This window comes from Mastigoproctus giganteus, chromosome 3, assembly GCF_048544385.1.
Source record: "Mastigoproctus giganteus isolate SK-2022 chromosome 3, ASM4854438v1, whole genome shotgun sequence".
Classification (NCBI taxonomy): Eukaryota; Metazoa; Arthropoda; class Arachnida; order Uropygi; family Thelyphonidae; genus Mastigoproctus; species Mastigoproctus giganteus.
The window spans coordinates 165873260-165897568 of record NC_143577.1 but is presented as its reverse complement, the minus strand read 5'-3'; the positions used below and the strand labels follow the sequence as shown (position 1 = coordinate 165897568).

The 24309-nt window shown below is 37.3% G+C and overlaps 1 protein-coding gene across 2 annotated transcripts in view; it reads left to right on the top strand.

Moving 5' to 3' along the window:
- Positions 1–24309, top strand: part of Ttc7 (tetratricopeptide repeat domain 7) — a 252039-nt gene that overhangs the window by 132991 nt on the left and 94739 nt on the right. For both annotated transcript variants that reach the window (XM_090369480.1, XM_090369481.1), the window contains exon 13: positions 16832–16948. In XM_090369480.1, coding sequence (XP_090225606.1) covers positions 16832–16948 — 117 coding nt within the window. The remainder of the gene's footprint in view (positions 1–16831; positions 16949–24309) is intronic.

Genomic DNA, 24309 nt, shown 5'->3' with positions numbered 1-24309 from the left:
ATAAAATCCAAGGAAGTGAAGCCAGTGGACATCGCTGGACAGTGCAGTGTCGAGTCAGTTTGGTGTGACATAAGCATTGGGAGATCAAAATTGAGAGTAGGAGTGTGCTATAGGCCTAATGACTCTGATGAGTATAATAAGAAACTGTACAGGGAAATAGAGTGGGCCAGTAAATCAGAGAGTCTTATAATGGGAGATTTTAATTTCCCAGATATTGACTGGAATTTGTGGGCTGGTCACTCACACACTAGCAAGGCTTTTGTGGATTTATTGGATGATTGTTTTCTACATCAGCATGTTCGGGAGGCAACTAGAGGGAGGAATACTCTTGATTTGATTATCAGCAGTGATTCTTCATGCATTAAGAATCTGCAGATAAATGAACCACTAGGTGGCAGTGATCACAGTGTGCTGAAGTGGGATTTACTCAGAGGTAACTACCATTAGGGGTAAAGGGAAGGGTTATTGCTTTCGTAAAGGCGACTACGATGGACTGAGACAGTATTTAAATTCTATACAGTGGGACCAACTGATGATGTTACCAACAGTAAATGCAAAATGGGAAGCATTCAAAGAACTTATCTTGGAAGCTACTAGACTTTACATACCAACTAAGAAATATTGTTCAAGGTTTAGGCCTAAATGGATGTCAGATGAACTGATGAGGCATATGGCAGAGAAGAAACATGCATGGGATACATACAAATTAACACATGACACAGAAGCCTATGATAGATACAAGTTGATCTGTAACCAAGTTACAAAGGAGGTTAGGCAGGCGAAGGCAGATTACGAGAAATCTTTGGCAAGGGATGCAAAGAAAAACAGCAAAGAGTTCTTTACTTATGTAAACTCTAGAAGGAAGGGGATGAATCAGATTGGTCCACTTGATATCGATGGGTCAACTGTTGATGATCCTGCTCAGGTAGCTAACAAACTAAATGAATATTTTGCATCGACATTCACACATGAGGAGTTATTTAGCGAGGGGAAAGCCAGAGGTGTATTCAACTCTAGCAGTAAGCTAGAGAATCTTGTAATAACTGAGAGTGAAGTGGAGGAGAAATTGTTGAAGATAAACACAAGAAAGGCACCTGGGGTGGATGGGATCTATCCAGTTATATTAAAGGAGGCAGCAAAGGAAGTAAGCAAACCCTTAGCCATAATTATGAGAGCTTCCTTGGACTCAGGGGTACCCATAGACTGGAGATGTGCAAATGTGACCCCAATTCACAAAGGAAGATCAAAAGCTGACACAAGCAATTATAGACCTGTGAGTTTAACTTCTGTTCCCGGAAAATTAATGGAGGCACTAGTTAAAGAAGCACTGCAGCATCATTTAGACAAGACTTCAGTTATAGCTTGGACACAGCATGGTTTTGTTAAGGGGAAGTCTTGCCTGACCAATTTGATTGGATACTATGATGCAGTCACAAAGGAACTGGATGCAGGGAATAACTTTGATATTATATACTTCGATCTTAGAAAGGCTTTTGATACTGTTGCACATGGAAGACTGCTGCACAAATTGGAGCAGTGTAACATTGGAGGCAAATTGCTGCTGTGGGTAAAGGGGTGGCTGAGGGGGAGAAGACAGAGTGGTAATCAATGGACACTGCTCGTCGTGGACTAATGTTATTAGTGGAGTCCCTCAGGGCTCAGTGTTGGGTCCATTATTGTTTTCTGTATTCATAAATGATATTGATGATGGTATATCAAGCTTAATGTCGAAGTTTGCAGACGATACAAAGGTAGGCAGGGTTGTCAAGGACACTACTGACACTATGCTGCTGCAACAGGATCTGGAAAGGTTGAGCAGATGGGCTGAGAGGTGGCAAATGAAGTTTAACATTGACAAATGTAAAGTACTACACATGGGAAACAGCAACCCCAGAGCAATGTATCAACTCTGTGGTATTACACTGACAGTGGTAGAGAATGAAAGGGACCTGGGGGTGGTTGTGCAGGCAGATATGAAGTTCTCTGAGCAGTGCAGACGGGCTGCAAGAGTAGCTCATGGTGTATTGTCAATGATATATAGGAATTTTTCTAGCAGGGATAAGGAGGTGATTATTCCCTTGTATAAGGCAATGGTCAGGCCACACCTAGAGTACTGTATACAGGCCTGGAGGCCTCATGTCAAGAAGGATGTAGAGCTGCTGGAACGAGTACAGAGAAGGGCAACAAGATTAGTGAATGGAACAAAGGGGTGCTCTTACGAAGAAAGGCTTAAGATTTGCAAATTACAGTGTCTGGAGACTAGGCACCAGCGAGGTGATCTGATAGAGGTGTATAAAGCATTGAATGGTTTGAGCATGCTCAGTGCTGATGGGATTCTTCCTATTGCTCAGAATAATTACCTGAGAGGGCATAAATTCAAATTGAGGAAAGACAGATGTAGGATAGACGTGCGGAAATTTGCCTTTAGCCAGCGAGTGGTTGGTTGGTGGAACAGACTTCCATCCCTTGTCGTGGAAGTTGATAGCCTAAATAAGTTTAAGGCTCAGCTGGACAGGTATTTTGAACGAACAGAGGGGTGAAGTGGGAGTGGTTTTTTTTGTTTTTGGCTGATGCTGCATAAGCTTGCTTTCTTGCATCAAATGCCTCTACTAATGCTAATGCTAAATGGATGTCAGATGAACTAATGAGACATATGGCAGAGAAGAAAAATGCATGGGATACATATAAATTAATGGGTAACATGGAAGCCTATGATAGATATAAGCTCATCTGTAACCAAGTCACAAAGGAGATTAGACAGGCAAAGGCAGATTATGAGAAATCTTTGGCAAAGGATGCAAAGAAAAACAGAAAAGCGTCCTTTACCTATGTAAACTCTAGAAGGAAAGGGATGGATCAGATTGGTCCACTGGGTATTTGATGGTTCAACTGTTGATGATCCTTCTCAGGTGGCTAACAAACTAAACGAGTATTTTGCATCTACATTCATGCATGAGGAGTTATTGAGGAAGGGGAATGCCAGAGGTGAAGTAAACTCTGGCAATGAGCTAGATGATTTTGTAATAACTGAGAGGAAAGTGGAGGAGAAATTGTTGAGGATAAACATAAAAAAGGCACCCGGGATGGATGGGATCTATCCAGTTATATTAAAGGAGGCAGCAAAGGAAGTGAGCAAACCCTTAGCCATAATTATGAGAGCTTCTTTGGATTCAGGGGAAGTACCCATAGACTGGAGATATGTAAATGTGACCCCAATTCACAAAAGAGGATGAAAGGCTGACACAAGTAATAGAGACATGTGAGTTTAACTTCTGTTCCAGGAAAATTCCTGGAACAGAAATTTTCTCAGAAAAACTCCTCAGACCGTTTGGTCTTCCCGGAGTATAAACAGAAAATTTATTTATAATTATACACACTCCCAATGGCAAGAACCATGGCATAGAGAGAGCACAAATAAACTATACCAGATAAAGCCTGTAATTGAAACATTGTCTAGTCTGCACAGGAATCATAGCAAGGAAATTGTTCTTGCTTGACTCCGCATATGACACAGTCATCTAACACATTTGTTCCTGCTGAGGGCAGATGACCCTCCTATGCACGAGTCTTGTGACACCATTTTATCTATAAAGCATATTTTAATCGATTGTATTAATTTTACCCGTATTTGCGATATATATTTTGCCACCTTTACTCATCTGACTGGGCCATATACACTCAGTCAGATTTTATCAGACAATGACCATATGTCAGCAGTTTTAAAGTTTTTACAAGCTATTAATATATACATTTATCTAAATTGGATAATATACTTTTAAACTTATATACTGCTTTTTATTTTTATATATATATATATATATATATAGCAATTTGACCAGGTAATCTTTTTAAAGCTTACCAGAATTACTATCTTCTTTTGCATTTTCATTTTCTCCTGGCGCAGTATAACCACAGTCACTTTTGTGCTAGTAAAATCAAAATTAATCCAATCTTTAAGAAAGAATATTTAGAGCAGAATTGGGCTCTCTTTCCATGCCTCACTAACATAACATAATTAAAAAGATAGGCAAATCTATTATTCTTATTAAAATCTCTTCCAGTCATAAATTATTGTTGTTGAAATCCATGGCAGTAAAATGATTTCAGCTTAATTCACCCAATTTAACAAATAACTTAATTTACTAAAAGCTTGCTTCAACAAATTTTGCTTTATGCATTTAAAACAATTTAAAATTTCATTTTTTTTCCATATTATACATAACCATATGCAGTTTTGAGTATTTGTGCTTTTCATTATTCAGTGTTTGATACTTAAGTTCCAGTATTGGCATATGATGCAAGAATGCAAGCTAATACAGCAACACACACACACACACACACACACACACACACACACACACACACACACACACACACACACACACACACACACACACACACACACACACACACACACACACAATTTCACCTTTGTTCCACTCCCTCCAATATTTTGTTTAGTTCTTCTGTGAATTTATTTAACCTATCAACTTCCACAACAACAGATGGAAGTTGATTCTAGATCATCAACCACTCACTGGCTAAAGGCAAATTTCTGCCCATCTATTCTGCAACCGTCCTTCCTCAATTTGTGAATTTATGCCACCTCGTGTGTGGTCTGAGCAAGAAGAATCATCCCATCAGCATTGATCTTGTGCATTCCATTCAAAGCCTTAAACACTTGAAAAAGCTCACCTTCAGTGCCTACTCTCAAGATGCTACAATTTGCAAGACTGAAGCATTTCTTGTGAGAGCACCCCATTATTCCCCTCACCAATTTCATTGCCCTTCTCTGTATATTTATTCCAGCAGCTCTTCATCTTCCTAAAATGAGGCTTCTAGACCTGTATGTGGTACTCAAAGATGTGGTCTGACTATTGCCTTATACTAGAGGTTCCCAAACTTTCTTGGTTCACAGCACCCTTGGTGTCTAAGTATGTTTTTTTTCATGGCATCTGTAGGCCAAAATAAATACTTAGCAGTCCATTTATTAAGTAGTTAGGTCCAAACAACTTGATAAGTAACTTTTAAACTGTGAACTACCTCGAGCTAGTAGTTTGCACGGTGTCTAACAGATGTCAAGTATCACTGTTTCCCTCAAATTTAAAATACCCCCGTGGCACCCCAGTGCATAGTTTAGGAACTGCTTCCGTATACAGTGGGATAATCACCTCCTTATCCTTGCTAGCTAAATTGCTGTATATCATTGACAAAACCCCACGAGCTGTCTGCACTGGTCAGAGAACTTCATATCTGACTGCATAATAACTCCCAGGTCTTCATTTTCCACTAGCCTGAATATAGTACCACATAGTTGGTATTGGTACATTACTCTTGTAAAAGCTATGGATGGGAGATATGTGTAATGTTTTTTTTTTTTTTTTTTTTTTTTTTCCTAACGTTCTAAAGCCCTCTTTAGTCGAGGCTGTAGTTAGCTGATCTCAGGTGAAGGTAAGAGCATTTTCTGCCATGGGTTGTTTTGAAGTACAAGTGTATGTTGACTCAAATCGGATAACATTCACTTGTACAGACTTAATATACAACAGCATATTATGGTTTAAGCCTCTGATATGCTTAAAACTGTACAACCCTTTGTCCCATTTCTTTAAATGCCTTTGCACTGTCAAATTATCCTTTCAGCATAGATTTGACTTTGAGGAACAGGTAGCCTTGGAAGATAAATCAGGGAAATAAGAAGATTCAGCTCTACAATGCCATGCTTTTCCAAAAATTCATTTATAATGTATTTTTGGAAATGCGTAGAATTGTTGCATGAAAATTATATTAGCTATCATTTTCATGCAACAGAAATAAATTCCTTTTCTTGCAACCAAGACAGATTCTTTTAACCAGATGATCCGAAAATTGTGCACTTTCTTAGGGATTAATTTTAGTTCCTTTTAAAATTTAATTTCACGTACATTTTTCTTTTAAGTTAGCTAACCAGTTTTATAGAGATTTTATAAAACTAAATAAAGCATTTGGTAATTAAACTAAATAAAGCATTAGCAGTTAACTCCAAACTTTTATTTTCAACCATTATGTAAGAATTTTCAGAATGCTTGGGATGTCGGAATGTTGATTTTTTTTCAACATTCTGAAAATTGCAGCACATTGAATGAGTTCTCTCATATTTAGGTAACAGCAAAAGTATTAACCAAAGATTAAAAATATTGCTAAAAGATTTTTGATAGAAAAGACATTAATTTGAGGAGGACCAGCTTCAATTTTAAGAGTTTACTAAAGTAAGCCCAAGTCTTTCTTGAACAGCTCTTGCACAAATTTTTTGTTTTTGATATATACTTCAGCAGCTGTGAAAATTTCATTAGCAACTAAGGCCACATTGCTCTGGGAATATACGGTGGTCAGTCATTCCCTGACCTTTCCGCATCCTCCGTATTTGGTGGTCACGGGCTTGAACCCTGGTCTAATCAAGAAGCGTGTGCTACGTACTGCTGCTCCTGCCCACCTAGTTCTAGGGAGATGTGTAAGCCCCCAAACTGATATTATTGTTAGTACAGTGTCGGACATAAGTAATTACCCATTTTAAAAATGAAATGACTACTATGCAAATCAAAAAAGACATTTATTGTTATTACAATAAATGTCTTTTCCAATAACATCAAAGAATTTGTTAGATTCTTTAGTGTTTCAAAATTAGTGGTGGCCAAATGTCCCTTATTTGGCCACCGCTATTGTGAACACAATCCTCTACTCATATTCTCACATTATTATCCATTGCTCTCTTTTATGTTTCTGATGGCATTCTTTGTTTCATCCCAAATGTTTTGTTTCAATTGCTCAAGTGTGCATGAATGGTTTACATAGACTTTCAATTTTAAGAACCCCCAATAAAAAGAAATTGCAAACAAATAAAATTTAGTGATTGGGATGTCCAATTTATGTTACCAAAATTAAGCATAATGTGATTTGGAAATATTTCTTTTAAAGTGTCCATCTTGTGGTATATGCTGTAGCACTGTTCTATCAAAACCAGACATTTTGTAAGTTGACTTCTTTTTGGTAAAGATCAACAAATTTTGCAGAATGTGTACTTATAGGGCTGAAGTTACTATAACAGCTCATCCATTAGCATTTTCATAAAAGTATGCTGGAACAATAATGTTGAAAGCAAACACCCCACAACAAATGGTAGCTTTTTGGCTGTTAAGTGGTTGTTCATGAAGGTTACATGGAGTTTCAGCTGCCCAATATCTAAAATTTTGTTTGCTTAGTTACCTGTTCAAATGAAAGTGGGCCTTGTCACTCATGATTAAATGATTAAGTCTGTTTCGTTATTCATCTTCTGTAGGAATAGATTGTAGAAATTGAAACGTGTATCCAAATCACAAACAAGTAATTATCGAACCATTTTCATTTTATACAGATGGAACTATAAACAGACATTCAATATATGACATATGCTTCATTTCGACATGTCCATTTCTCTTCATTGACCACTAACAAATGTTCGAGGAATGCTTTGTAACATTGCACTTGATTCCTTCAATTTTTCTATTAAAATTGCAAGTTGAATGCATACATGCTGTATGCATTTAACCTGCAATTTTCACATTTATTACTGATGCCGTTGTTCTAAATTTGAAAATCCATTGTGTTGTGGTCTTTCAACTTGGAATTCTACCATTTCTTCTGTTGTCAAAGTGATGTCTAAATTCACATTGAGTATTCACACCAGAGTCACCCAATTTAAAAAAATGATTCAGTAACAAATGCACAATGTTTATTTGACCACCACTACATTTTTTACTAAATGGTTTAGTGTATTCTACTCCAAGACACAAACCACAGTGCCCCACTGCAACTACTATTTAGATGATGCCACTTTTGAAGTAGGTAATTGTTTTTGCCAGACTCTATTATAATGGCTAAATGATGCAAGGAATGAGTACAAACGTTTTCTACATCTGCTGAAAAAAAAAAAAAAAAAAAAAAAAAAAATTTTTTTTTTCCAGCAGGGCTCCTTATATACCTCTTTCAGGTATATACCCCCTTCTTTCCCAAGATATTTAATTGTCAAGCTTTGCAGTCCACACTTTCAGAGTCACTCCGCATATGCTATAAACAGCACTATATAGTTTGTGTGTAATTACCCACGCACACACACACACACACACTCTCTCTCTCTCTCTCTCTCTCTCTCTCAAAATTGAATGGAAGAAATGTAGGAGCATATTCTACAGCTGAAAATAGGAAAAAAATTCCTATAAACATATCTCAAAAGTCTATTTCCATACAGTATTAAATATTAATCATAAATTTCAGAAGGTGAAAATGAAATAAACTTCTCAAAAAATATATCTAAAGTTGCTGTTCAACAAGAATTCTGTTTTGTTCAGTGAAATGAGTCTACAATTCTCTGCCTTATCTTGTCATTTCAGGATTATTCTTAATGGTTTCAGAGCTTTCAGAATACAATTTTGCAGATCAGTTTGTGTGATAATGTGCATAGAATGAACCATGAATTTCATGTGACTCCACACAAAATAATCAAAGGGTGTGAGGTTGAGTTTTTGTGGGGACTTGTACAGGGTGTTCTGACCAATTCTTTAGTTATTGTACTCCCTATTTAAAAAAAAACCCTGAAATATGATGGGGAAAAGTGGACTGGTGCAATGTCGTGCATAAACCTTATCTTCTGCTGATTTTTCAAGGAGTATGGTTTTCACTACTTCCCACAAGCTATTCTGCAGAAAATGTGTGTCATTCCTGAAAACTTTACTTAAAAAAAAATGATCAATATGATTGCCTCCAAGAATATCACCAAATATTAAAAGCCAAAGGTATGTTGATAATGAGTACCGATAATCATCTGTGGGTTTTCTTTAGCCAGGTATGAATTTTCCATTAGTTAAAAATCCTATCCCATACCTTGTAACCAGACCATGGCTAAAAAATTGTGGATCACATGTACTTTGCAAAATGAGCCTCCAAAAAGTTTGTTTTTATTAATATGTTGTGGCAATGATTCTTGTACAGGCATGCTGTGAAATGGATACAGTTGCTGTTCATATAATGTCCTCCATACGCTTGCAAACAACATTTATGTGACAACCATCTGGTACTTATGGTAGGAGATACGTGTACAGCACAAAATGCAGGGTCGTTATAAAGTCCTTGTGTTTTAAATTTTCATAACTTCTGTTCTATACATGATAAAATCAATCTGTAAAAAGAGTAAGTGATGGAATTTATTACAGTTTTACATACATTTATTCTTGGGATTGTTAATTCTCAATATGACATGCAGTAAAGGATTGTTCTACAGATGCCACACGTTCCTCACTTACACTTGGCCTTCCAGATTGTGGTTTATCATTAACAGAACCTGTTTCTTTAAACTGTCGTGGAAGTTGATAGGTTGAATAAATTTAAGGAGGAACTGGACAGGCATTTGGAGGGAATGGTGTGTTTTTTTTTTTTTTTTTTTTTGGCTGAGTCTGCATAAGGTCATACACATACTTTCTTGCATCACATGCCACTACTACTACTTTTTCATCCAGTTAGTTATGGAATTCCTGTGTGGTGCATCTTTGTTGTAATGGGTTCTAAATCTTTTTTGTACTGCGATTACAGACTTTAACTCAGCCAACTACAGCACACAGTTTACTTTCTCTTCTATTGAAGCCATTTTTTATGCCTAATTCTGCAAAAAAATAATAATAATAAAATTTTTGCTGAAGTACAATAAAATAAATGAATCACTCTTAAGTGCATACTGAACTTCACTAAATTATATTTCTAACGTTTTTCACAGATTGATTTTATCATGTATAGAATGGAAGTTATGAAAATTTAAAACCTCACAAGGACTTTATAATGACTTTTCTTATATTAGCATTAGCATTAGTAGAGGCATTTGATGCAAGAAAGCAAGCTAATGCAGCATCAGCCAAAAAAAAAAAAAAACCCACTTCCACTTCACCCCTCTGTTCGTTTCAAATACCTGTCCAGCTGAGCCTTAAACTTATTTAGGCTATCAACCTCCACCACAAGGGATGGAAGTCTGTTCCACCAACCAACCACCTGCTGGCTAAAGGCAAATTTCCTCACGTCTATCCTACATCTGTCTTTCCTCAATTTGAATTTATGCCCTCTCAGGTGATTTTTCTGAGCTAGAGGAAGAATCCCATCAGCATTTAGCATGCTTAAACCATTCAAGGCTTTATACACCTCTATCAGATCACCTCGCTGGTGCCTAGTCTCCAGACACTGTAATTTGCAAAACTTAAGCCTTTCTTCGTAAGAGCACCCCTTTGTTCCATTCACTAATCTTGTTTCCCTTCTCTGTACTTGTTCCAGCAGCTCTACATCCTTCTTGAAATGAGGCTTCCAGACCTGTATACAGTACTCTAGGTGTGGCCTGACCATTGCCTTATACAATGGAATAATCACCTCCTTATCCCTGCTGGAAAAATTCCTGTATATCATTGACAATACTCCATGAGCTACTCTTGCAGCCCGTCAGCACTGCTCAGAGAACTTCATATCTGCCTGCACAACCACCCCCAAGTCCCTTTCATTCTCTACCACTGTCAGTGTAGTACCACAGAGTTGATACGTTGCTCTGGGGTTGCTGTTTCCCATGTGTAGTACTTTACATTTGTCAATGGTAAACTTCATTTGCCACCTCTAAGCCCATCTGCTCAACCTTTCCAGATCCTGTTGCAGCAGCATAGTGTCAGTAGTGTCCTTGACAACCCTGCCAACCTTTGTATCATCTGCAAACTTGGACATTAAGCTTGATATACCATCATCAATATCATTTATAAATACAGAAAACAATAATGGACCCAACACTGAGCCCTGAGGGACTCCACTAATAACATTAGTCCACGATGAGCAGTGTCCATTGATTACCACTCTCTGTCTTCTCCCCCTCAACCACCCCTTTATCCATAGCAGCAATTTGCCTCCAATGTCACACTGCTCCAATTTGCGTAGCAGTCTTCCATGTGCAACAGTATCAAAAGCCTTTCTAAGATCCAAGTATATAATATCAAAGTTATTCCCTGCATCCAGTTCTTTTGTGACTGCATCATAGTATCCAATCAAATTGGTCAGGCAAGACTTCCCCTTAACAAAACCATGCTGTGTCTGAGCTATAACTGAAGTCTTGTCTAAATGATCCTGCAGTGCTTCTTTAACCAGTGCCTCCATTAATTTTCCTGGAACAGAAGTTAAGCTCACAGGTCTATAATTACTTGTGTCAGCCTTTGATCCTCCTTTGTGAATTGGGGTCACATTTGCACATTTCCAGTCTATGGGTACCTCCCCTGAGTCCAAGGAAGCTCTCATAATTATGGCTAAGGGTTTGCTTACTTCCTTTGCTGCCTCCTTTAATATAACTGGATAGATCCCATCCACCCCGGGTGCCTTTCTTGTGTTTGTCTTCAACAGTTTCTCCTCCACTTTACTCCCAGTTATTTCAAGATTCTGTAGATTACTACTAGAGTTGAATACACCTCTGGCATTCCCCTTGCTGAATAACTCCTCATGTGTGAATGTTGATGCAAAATATTCATTTAGTTTGTTAGCTACCTGAGCAGGATCATCAACAGTTGACCCATCAATATCAAGTGGACCAATCTGATTCATCCCCTTCCTTCTAGAGTTAACATAAGTAAAGAACTCTTTGCTGTTTTTCTTTGCATCCCTTGCCAAGGATTTCTTGTAATCTACCTTTGCCTGCCTAACCTCCTTTGTAACTTAGTTGCATATCAACTTGTATCTATCATAGGCTTCTGTGTCATGTGTTAATTTGTAAGTATCCCATGCATTTTTCTTCTCTGCCATATGCCTCATTAGTTCATCTGACATCCATTTTGGCCTAAACCTTGAACAATATTTCTTAGTTGGTATGTAAATCCTAGTAGCTTCCAAGATAAGTTCTTTGAATGCTTCCCATTTTGAATTTGCTGTTGGTAACATCATCAGTTGGTCCCACTGTATAGAATTTAAATACTGTCTCAGTCCATCGTAGTCGCCTTTACGGAAGCAATAACCCTTCCCTTTACCCCTAATGGCAGTTACCTCTTTGAGTAAATCCCACTTCAGCACACTGTGATCACTGCCACCTAGTGGTTCGTTTATCTGCAGATTCTTAATGCATGAAGAATCACTGCTGATAATCAAATCAAGAGTATTACTCCCTCTAGTTGCCTCCCGAACATGCTGATGTAGAAAACAATCATCCAATAAATCCACAAAAGCCCTGCTAGTGTGTGAGTAACCAGCCCCCAAATTCCAGTCAATATCTGGGAAATTAAATCTCCCATTATAAGACTCTCTGATTTACTGGCCCACTCTATTTCCCTGTACAGTTCCTTATTATACTCATCAGAGTCATTAGGCCTATAGCACACTCCTACTCTCAATTTTGATCTCCCAATGCTTATGTCACACCAAACTGACTCAACACTGCACTGTCCGGCGATGTCGACTGGCTTCACTTCCTTGGTTTTTATGTGTTTCTTAACTAATAGCATAACCCCTCCCCCCTTCCTATCCTGTCTATCCTTTCTGTAGATGTTGTACTCCCCAAATTGCAGTTCTGCATCCCTTATATCTGTGTGACACCACGTCTCTGATATCCCAACAATATCTGCCTTTGATGTTTTGAGCAATACATCAAATTCATCAACTAAACTCCTAGCATTGGTGTACACGCAAGTATACCTGCACCTGTTTCTATTCTTAGCTACCCTAACACAACCCATGTGTTTACTTGTACCGCAATGGCTCCCAGCAGTCTCTGAAATACCATGCATCTTGTTTTCCAGGCTTCTGCTCATTCTAATAGAAGCAGTGCAAGAATCTCTTTCACCTCTGCCAGTGGCTACTGTCAATCTATTGGTCTTTGTCTCCCCCCAAGCTAGCAGTTTTCTGACCCACCTAACACTGCCTCGATATCATCAGCAAATATTCTTGCACCCTTTCTATTTAAGTGTATCCCATCCCTGTAGAAGCAATCTCTCCTGTTAACAAGTACAGTCCAGGCTGAAAAAAATTCTACCCCTTGAGCCTTGCACAACCTTTCCAGGGCCAAATTGTTCGACAAGGCTCTCATCATATACTCCCTCCTATCGTGTCTGGGCAGAATTGCAGACACTTTCAAATTCAACCCTAATTCTCGGCTTTTGTTCAACAGTGACCTGTACTTGTACTTGTTAAGTAATTCTGCTGGTCTCCTACTCTTAATATTATTAGTGCCAACGTGTACAACTATATCACCTTTTGTGCCCTTAAAAGATGATATTCGCTCTACAACGTCATCAACCTTTGCCCCTGGCAGACATACCCTGGTCCTGTTCCACCTATCTTTTTTACAAAGCATGTTCCCCATTTCCCTGACAATAGAGTCACCAACAACTACTAGTTCCTTCGGGACCAGAACATTCTGCCTTGGGGGGTTGTCTCTGTGTCACGCGATGCCCAAGTGCAAGCTCTGGCGTTGATGTGGGCAGCTGAGAGCTTGATGGGCCCCTCAATTTAGTTTCTTCGAGGGCATCCACCCTGTCCTTCAAGCTCTCATATAGGCCCACAAGAATGCTGAGTTGTTGCTTGATATCGATACACTCCTTGCATCGCGCACACACAAAGACATCCCCCTTGGCAGTATGATGTCCCATACACGATTGCTCTGCAAACATCAAGCAAACAGTGCATTTTATAAGGCTGTGAGTCAGAGGACAACTGCCCCCCTCAGTTCTGCTCTGAGCCACAGCACTTCCATTAGCTTGAGCCTTTTGCTTTGCCGCTCTGGTCTGAGTCATGATTCTATTAATTTATTAATTATAATTAATTATGTTATGTTATTATGTTAAATATAATTAATTATATTACGTTTGTAATCTAAGTCGTTATATGTATTTATTTAAACGTACAATTTAACTGCTAACGAAGTTCAACTAACGCTATCTAGTACGGTATATAACTATCGTATCACAAAGGCGGGAAAATTACGAACAAAGAGCAAATATCAAAGAGCAAATACAGATTTGCTCTTTGATATTTGTAGTTCATCAAAATCTCTCTTTCTGTAAGTTGTCTGTCTTATGAACTACACCATTAATTAAAATCATACTAATTAACTTGCCAAACAAAAGCCATTCAGAAAATAACAAGGCAATGGTTGTGGAACCTGAAACTCAAGTAACAGACAGACATATTGACATTGTTAGTATGTACTCTGCCATTTGGTTACTATTGTTCATGTTGATATCAATACATATATTGTTGACTATTTAAAGCCTGTTTTAATCATTTTTATGACATAAATTTTAATATAAAAAAATGTTTTACCATTTTACAGTTTTATAATTTATGATTAATGTTTGATATCTTGGAAATAGACTTTTGAGACATACACTGGCAAGACAAAAAAACTGCATCACTTGTAAATTTTGCAAATAATGTGTTTTGCACTGCATTGTGGATTGCAGAAATGTTCGAAATACATTTGTTAGATGGGATATATATCCCCTGTGAATGAAATCCAATAAAAAGACTCCACCTGCTGATATACCTAACTGCCATAAATATCTTCCCAGAGAGTAAAATGTGTAATTAATGGAAATACGAGAAATCATGCATATGGCAATCGTGACAACCAAACACATTTTATTGCATTTACTGTATATTAACATAATAGTATTATGTACTGTAAATTAGCAGTATAAGTCCTCAATATTTGTTGTTCCTTCTCTAGCTACAATTACAACCTTGCAACGATCTGACATAGAGTTAATCAACTTCTGGATATACATTGCCCAATTTTGTGGTACCACTCCCGTACAATGCTCTCCTTAAAATTGCTGGTACACAATGTCATCTAAAATTGCTCAGAAGAAGCCAACAAGTTCCATCAATTTTCAGTAGGGTTCAAATGTGGACTGTTGCTGGGCCAGTCCAATACTGTAATGTGAGCATTTAAGGGTGCAGTCATACCTCAGAAATGGAGAAAAATGAGGAAAAACATTGGCGTAAGTATGTTTTAAGCCTTGTGAGACAAGAAGACAAACTCATCATTAAATCTAAATAGCATAAAACTTACCAATTTTGCTGTGTGGCAAGGTCCTGAGTCCTGTTAAAATGCAGTTTTGGATGCCTGTGTGGTGATCCCTAATAACGGGTTTCAGGCACTCCTCCAAGATAGCAATGTCGGTTTCTGCATTCACCATTCCATTAATAAACTTAATTCACCCCACCCCTTTGCTTGTTATGCATCCCCAGACCATCTGAACAGCGGGAACTTTACAGTCGGTGTTATGCAGTCAGGATGGTATGCCTCCAATTTTCGTCTTTTGACATATCGTTTCCCATCGGAGCCATGCAGGCTGAATTTCAGTTCGTCAGAAAAGATGACAGTGTCCCATTGCTCTTTTGTACATGCAACATGCATTTTAGCCCAAGTAAGTCACTTCTTCCTCATTTGTTGGGTCAACAAAGGCTTCTTCTTGGGCCGCTATGCATGCAGACCACATTCCGAAAGCCATCTTTGGATAGTTCACGTACTTGTTTCAACACGAGAGGCCATTTTTACATCAGGAGCATTAGCATGGTGATTACAAAGGCATAACTGTTTCAGATATCTGTCTTGGGAAGGCATAGTCACTCTCTTTCGGCCTGATCCAAGTTCTCTTCACATCACTGTTTTCATGCTTTAATTTCAGCACCCGGGATACTGTTGATTGGTGGCAGCCTATTTTATCAGCGATAGCACATGTAGGAAACCCTTCCTGGGACAGAGCAACAACTACACTTTTGTCTTGGTGTCAACTGAACATATGGAGCCATGCTTGCACCTCTGCAAAACAGGATACTAATGAGCGTGTATTAGCCTTCCAAATCTCTTATTTATAGAATTGGCTGGTGCAATACCTTGCAGTTACTGTCTGATGCAATAGAAGCATTATCTGATGCAGTAACTTTGCTTTGCAACAAACAAAATTACTGTAATCAAACAATGTTTCACTACAAATGTTACTTTTTTTAAGGTGATGCAGTTTTTTTGTCCACCACTATAGGTTTATTATAGGATTTTTTTTTTTTTTTTTTTTTTTTCCCCCATATTTTTAGCAGTAGAATATGCTCCTACTCTATACAATTTTGGAACACCCTGTATATATAGTATAAATGAAAGTGGAAATAATATTCATAATATTAAAGAGAAAATTAAATTCAATGGAAAACTGGAAGACTTGTGAATAAATTGGAAGAGCTTGATAGATGTGACCATGAATAGTGATTTTTCATAGCTTGACATGCTAATTGGCATCCTGCATAAGAATAGGTATTATGTATACTTATTCTTACTCATTGATATGTATATATCATTGCACATTATGTAGTATAATTTTGGACTATGAGGCTGGTAAATTTTATGCAACATTTCCCACAGCCTGTTGGGGGGGGGGGGGTTTGAGGTGCATCTTTTGATCCAGAAGATATGGTATTTACTTTCATACAGAATTTCAGATTGAGTATAACATAACTACACATTTTGATTTGAATAGCTAGCTTAAGTTTAGGACAGTAACAAATAAAGCAGTGAGACAACTGCCTCAGACACAACGTTTGTCACAGGGTGCAGCTTTCATGAAAATTAAAGCCAAAATAGGGACAGCACCAAATTTAAGGTTTGCAACAGTATCGTTGTCTTATGCATCACCATGTTCTGCTTAAGATGGTATAAAACAGCTTAACTTACTTGGTGCATACTGGAGCATTCAAGGTTTTTTTTTTTTTTTTTTTTTTAATTCTGTTTCTCTTGGCTTCTGAAGTTATGTGTTGTTTATTTTTTTGGCAGTTTGATGTATACCAAAGCCCATTTAGAAGAACACTGCATAGGTGGAGAAGTAGCACTACTAACGAGTAAGCAGATGTTGCAACAGTGGAAAGCTCTGTATGAAAACAATCTAAAATGGTCAGTGAACTTAGTTGTTTGAATGATTTATTGCATTTTTTTAAATTAGTTTGGTTGTTATAAGAAATAGTATATAATGTTTCATATTTTATTTACATCAGAAGTATCTATGAAATTAAAAGGTTTTCAGAAAATGTAATAAAAATTAAGAATTTTTCATCTGGTATTGAGAATAAAGAAATTGTAAAATAAAATATATATAATTTAACAGTTCTGAAAGTATTCTGATCTTGGAAACAAAACATGGACAGTGATTAACAAAAAAAAAAAATAGGAAAAAGTGAATTGTGGTATTTGCCACATTGTGAAAATAACAGATTAGGTATTGTTGGAAATGAAGAAATTTCCAGATGAAAATTAGAGAGAGAGAGAGAGAGAGAGAGAGAGAGAGAGAGAGAGAGAGAGAGAGAGAGGATCAAGGATATATGATACAGTTGAAATAATGCAAACATATAAGATGAATTGGAGAAAAGAGTGGTTGCTAGTTAAAAGGAAATTGAAGAATGATGGTAAAATGGAATTTGGAGGAGTGAAAAGAATTGAGACAATTAAGGGACATAGTGGAATAGAATAGAAAGCCATTTATGAATGCAGCATGTGTGTGTGAAGTAAACTTTCTGCTTACTCTGTAAACAACAAAAAAAAAAGAGGATTTATACTCTTATGTGTTTTGATTAATACATAATTTGATTAGCAAACTGTTCTGCTGTTAACTGTAGAACAGCTAGTAACATGTTATTTGTTTAAATGTTTCTCCTCTGTGACAGTATAGTGTTTTCACCATGTCACTCATTTGAAGATGTATGGATTAAATACTGTCAGAGACTGTATGAATCCTCAGACTTTTTTTAGTTGACCCTTGGAAACTTCATTGAAATTGGGGTAGTATACAACAGCCTTGCACATAGTTAGCTCACTTTTTTTTCCTTCTTTTTCATTCAAGTAGTCTTCCAAGCTATATTATACCCAACAATGTGAAGTTTATTTCTTCTGGGGACACACACACACACACTAGTAAAAATTGCACAGTAAAAGATCGCATTCTACATCAGCAGAAAATGGACAATGAAAACATTTTATTTAATTTGAACAATAAAGGGTCAAATTCTTTTCCCAAAAGATTTCTTTTTAACAATTTATTTTTATATGGCACACCACTTTCTTCCTTTAATTGGCATTATATTTGCAATGTGCTAGCACTTTGTGAAACTTGCAAAATGTTTGCTGTACTCTCTGGAACGGAACATGATCTAGCCAAGGAGGATATCTTTGTGTGTGCCAGGTGCAGAAAGTGTCTAGAAATTAGGCGTCAGCTCAGCGTTCTGATGGGTGTCTATGAGAGCTTGAGGTGTAGGGTAGATGCCCTCGAAGAAATTAATATGAGGGGCCAGTCAAGCTCTCAGCTGCCCAACTCAATGCCAGAGCTCACTCCTGGGTATCAGGCAACACAGCGGCAACCTCAAAGGCAGAATGTGCTGGTCCCACAGGTGTTAGTTATCGTTAAAGGATAGGTGGAACAGGACCAAGATATGTCTGCCAGGGACAAAGGTTGATGACGTTGTAGAGCAGATATCATCTTTTAAGGGCACAAAAGATATTGTTGTACATGTTGGCACTAATGATATTAAGAGTAGGAGACTGGCAGAATTACTTAAGTAGAGATCACTGTTGAAAAAAAGCCATGAATTAGCATTAAATTTGATAGTGTCTGCAATTCTGCCCAGACACGATAGGAGGGAGTACATGATGAGAGCCTTGTCAATCAATTCGGCCCTGGAGGAAATGTGCAAGGCTCAAGGGGTAAAATTTTTTTTCAGCCTGGTCTGTGCTTGTTAACAGAAGAGACTGCTTCTACAAGGATGGGATACACTTAAATAGAAAGGGTGCAAGAATATTTGCTGATGCTATCGAGGCAGTGTTAGGTGGGTCGGAAAACTGCTAGCTTGGGGGGATTCACAGACTAAAAGGTTAAAAGTAGCTGCAAGCAGAGGTGAAGGTGATTCTTGCACTACTTATATTAGAATAAGCAGCGGCGTGGAGCGAGGGGTGTTGGGGGTTTCAGGGACTGATGGCAGTCATCGTGAAACAGGTGTGTGTATATGGGATGTGTTAGGGTAACTAATAATAAGAATAGGTAATGTATACTTGCATGTATACCAATGCTAGAAGTATAGTAAATAAATTTGATGAATCTGAAGTGTTGGTCAAGACATCAAAGGCAGATATTGTTGGGATAGCAGAGACGTGGTGTCACACAGATATAAGGAATGCAGAACTGGAATTTGGGGAGTACAATATGTACAGAAAGGATAGACAGGATAGGAAGGGAGGTGTTATGCTGTTAATTAAGAAAAACAAAATCAAAAGAAGTGCATCCAGTTAATAAAGATGAACACTGCACTGTTGAGTCAGTTTGGTGTGACATGAGCACTGCAAAAGCAAAAATAAGAGTAGGAGTGTGTTATAGGCCTAATGACTCAAATGAGTACAATGAACAATTGTACAGAGAAATAAGAGTGGGCCAGTAAATCAATGTCTTATAATGGGGGATTTTAACTTCCCAGATATAGACTGAACTTATGGGTTGGTCACTTGCACACTAGTAAGACTTTTGTGGATTTATTGGATGATTGTTTTCTGCAGCAGCATGTTCAAGAGGTAACCAGAGAGGGTAATTCTCTTGATCTGGTTATCAGCAGTGATCATTTGTGTATTAAGAATTTGCAGATAAAGGAACCACTAGGTGGCAGTGATCACAGTGGCACAGATGTGGGTTTTACTTAAAGATATAATTACCATCAGGGGTAAAGGAAGGGGTTTTTGCTTCTGTAAAGGTGACTATAGTGGTCTCAGACAGTTTTTAAATTCTGTACAGTGGGACCAACTGATGATGTTATCAACAGCAAATTCTAAGTGGGAAGCATTCAAGGAATTAATAGTGGAAGCTACTAAACGTTTCATACCTATTGAGAACTATTGTTCAAGGTTTAGGCCTAAATGGTTGTCAAATGAACTAATGAGACTTGTGGCAGAGAAGAAAAATGCATGGGATGCATATAAATTATCAGGTGACACAGAAGCCTATGATATATATATAAGCTAGTCTGTAATCAAGTCACAAAAGTTAGGCAGGCGAAGGCAGATTACGAGAAATCTTTGGCAAAGCATGCTAAGAAAAACAGCAAGAATTTCTTTACTTATATAAACTCTGAAAGGAAGGGGATGAATCTGATTGGTTCACTTGATATCGATGGTTCGACTGTTGATGACCCTGCTCAGATAGCAGACAAACTGAATGAGTATTTTGCATCTACATTGACACATGAGGAGTTAAGGTTTGATAATGCCACAAGGTTATCAAATTGTAACAGGGTGCTCAATGATTTTGTAATAACTGAGAACAAAGTGGAGGAGAAATTGTTGAAGTTAAACATAAGAAAGGCACCTGGGGTGGATGGGATCTATCCAGTTATATTAAAGGAGGTGGCAAAGGAAATAAGCAAACCCTTAGCCATAATTATGAGAGCATCCTTGGACTGAGGGGAGGTCCCCACTTACTGGAGATGTGCAAATGTGTCCCCAATTCACAAAGGGGGATCGAAGGGTGACACGAGTAATTACAGACCAGTTAGTTTAACTTCTGTTCTGGGTAAAATAATGGAGTCACTGGTTAAAGATGCATTGCATTATCATCTAGACAAGACTGCAGCAATAATTCATACACAGCATGGGTTTGTTAAGGGAAAGTCTTGTCTGACAAATTTGATTGGTTATTATGTGGTTACAAAGGAACTGGATGCAAAAAATAATTTTGATGTCATATACTTGGATTTCACTAAAGCTTTTGACACTGTTGTGCATGGAAGACTATTGTACAACTTGGAGCAGAATGGTATTAAGGGTAAGTTGCTACAATGGATAAAAGGATGGTTGAGTGGGAGAAGACAAAGGGTGGTAATCAATGGGTGCTGCTCTTCATGGACTAATGTTATTAGTGGAGTCCCACAGGGTTCGGTGTTGGGTCCACTGTTGTTTTGTATATTTATCAATGATATTGATAAAGGTATATCAGGCTTAGTATCAAAGTTTGCAGATGATACAAAGGTTGGCAGGGTTGTTAATGACAGTAATGGCAGTGTGTTACTGCAACAGGATCTAGAAAATTTAGGCAGATGGGCTGAGAAGTGGCAACTGAAGTTTAACATTAAAAAATGACCCCCAGAGAAATGTACCAACTGTGTGGTACTACACTTAAGGAGGTAGAAAATGAAAAAGACCTGGGAGTAATTGTGCAGTCAGATATGAAGTTTTCTGAGCAATGCAGACAGGCTGCCAGGGCTGGTCATGGGGTTTTGTCAATGATATATAGGAATTTTGCTAGCAGGGAAAAGGTGATTGTCCCTCTGTATAAGGCGATCATCAGGCCACGCCTTGAGTACTGCATGCAGGTCTGGAGGCCTCATTTTTTGGAAGGATGTAGATTTGCTTGAGCATGTACAGAGAAGGGCAACAAGATTAGTGAGGGGAATGAAGGGATCCTCTTACCAGGAGAGGCTTAAGTTCTGTAAATTGCAGTGGCTGGAGACTAGGCACCTGCATGATGATCTGATTGAGGTGTATAAGGCCTTGAATGGGTTGAGCACACTGAATTCTGATGGGGTTTTTCCAGTTCAGATTACGAACCTGAGGGGGCATAAATTGAAATTGAGGAAGAATAGATGTAGAATAGATGTGCAAAAATTTGCCTTTGGTGGTTAATTGCTGGAGCAAACTTCCATCTGTCATTGTGGAAGTTGATAGGTTAAATAAATTTAAGGAGGAACTGGACAAATATTTAGAGGGGATTGTTTTGTTTTTTTTTTTTGGCTGATGCTGCATAAGCTCATATGCTTGCTTTCTTGCATCACATGCTGTTGCTACTACTACTTTTTTTTTTTTTTTTTTTTGCATCTATAAATGGGTTGCAACCCCTTCATTAGTTTTAATTTCTGATTTATGTGAGAAATCCATATAACGAATGGATTACGAGAGACTTTACTGGGGACTCATTGTTCGCACCTCTGGCCTTCAGGCAATTGAGTCAGTTAGTGCTGCTGCTAAGCACAAATTAAGAACTAATGGGATTGCCGTTCTGCAATTTAGGGTTACTCTTAAAACCTAACCAACCGCCTGTCCCACATACCCAGAAGTCATGCTGGTCATTTGATTGGTTTTATGCAATCAGGTGCTCAACACGACTTCTATCGTTTACCAGTATTCAACTCAGCAGGCAAATAATTCATTTGAAATAAATACAGTACATGAAATTGCACACACATTAATTTGCTTATCCGGATCTGTGTTTCATATTTATATTTTCCAGTTATAAAATCTTTTTCTTCAAGTTCTCTGCCCTCGGGCAGATTCAGGGCTCCATTGGCACCATGCTTCTCTATCTTGTGCTATACTTTTAATTCTTAGTATGAATCAGAGCTGTAATGCTCAAGATGTTCTATGTTGATATCAATATTTGTGAAATAATAAGAAAATTTTACCTCAATATAATATGTAGAACACTTCCGTATGACACTCTCCAGCAATTAAAACAAATCGCAAATCTTACATTACAGTAAAAAATAGTTAAAACTCAATTGAACACAATTAAAAATAATTAAAAATCATTGAACACAATTAGAAATCAATCTAATGCAATTAAAAATGAAATTAATTAAAAGAAATTTAACAATAAAATTGAAAAAAAAAAAACGATTCTGCATAAAACGAAGGTAAGAAAATTGTTTTTTGAAATTTTTTCTTTAAATTTCTTTTAATTTTTAATTGCGTTAGATTGATTTTTAATAGTGTTCAATTGAGCTTTAATTATTTTTTACTGTAATGTAAGATTTGCGATTTTTTACATTTTAATTGCTGGAGAGTATCATACAGAAGTATTCTACGTATTATATTGAGGTAAACTTCTCTTATTTTGCAAACTCTTAATTCCTGCATAATTTCCTCTTATCATTCCAATTCTCCTTCTCCCAACAGTTCTCTTCCCACACATCTACCCCTCAATCCCTTTCCTGTACATGCTTTCTCATCTCAATACAGGTCCTATAAAGTTATTTTGTCTCCTTAATTCTTTATTAACATTCTCTCGTCTACTTTCCTCAAAATCTCATTCTCACTCTGTCCACCCATTTCACCCTTTCCATTCTCCTCCACACGCACATCTTGAAAGCTTCTAAGCATCTGATCTTCTCTTTCCCGGTGTCCTTGTTTCAGAGCCACATAGTACAACACTCCATATTAATGTTTTCACCATTTGCTTTCTTAATTCCTTCTTGAAATTTCTTCTCAATAGTTCTTTTCTATTACTAAATGCCTCTTTGTCCATTGCAATTCTTGTTTTTATTTCTTCCAGGCTTTTCCATTTTCTGTCATTATGTTTCCCAAGTACCTGTATCTGTCAACCTGTTCCAATATTATTCCATCTAATTTTACATTGATTCTTCTTTCTGGCAGGAAGAATAAATCTTTGAAATTAACATTACCTTGGTTTTTATTGCTGTTAATTTTCATATTTTACTCCTTTATTGTGCTGTTCAAGATGTCCAAGGAGCTCTAATTCTCCATTATTAGCTTCATTATTATCTTGTCTTTATCTTCTCCCCTTCTACTTTTACACCTCCTTTCACTCTTATTTGAATTCTTTCATCAGTGCTTCTGCATATGAATCAAATAGTATGGAGGACATGAAACATCCTTGCCTTACACCCCTACCAATGTAAAATCACAGAATATTTTAAATAAAATAGAACAGAGGAAGCGTTCCAAAAAATTCTCAATTCGGCTAATAATATGGCTGCTATCATTGCCATTGCTGCTTAGTTTCCAGAAGTAAGCATTTTAAGGAAAAGATTGAAAAGACAATTTCGATTCTGAAAGTAGAGAGAAAGCTATTCAGTATCCGCTACAAAATTTAAAAATTATTTTTTTCTTTCAAATTATGGACATAACAATTTTCTCGTTAACTGAAAGGTTTAGAAATGTGAAAGAACATAGAAATATTTTATATTTCTGAATTAAAAAAAAAAAAGGTCATATAATGATTTCTTAAATCTTTGCAAAGATTTACATATTAAATTAAGTGACATTGATCATAATGAGTCTGATATTGATGGTTTGGCATTACTGAAGAACTTAAGAGTACTTCGAATTTATATTAAAGAAAATATTAATTCACCTGAAGTGTTACAATATATTTTTAAAAGCAATTTTAAAGAGACTTTTCCAAATGTAGTAGTTTCATTAAGAATTTATGCAAATGAGGGGAACAAAGGGGTGCTCTTACCAAGAAAGACTTAAGTTCTGCAAATTGC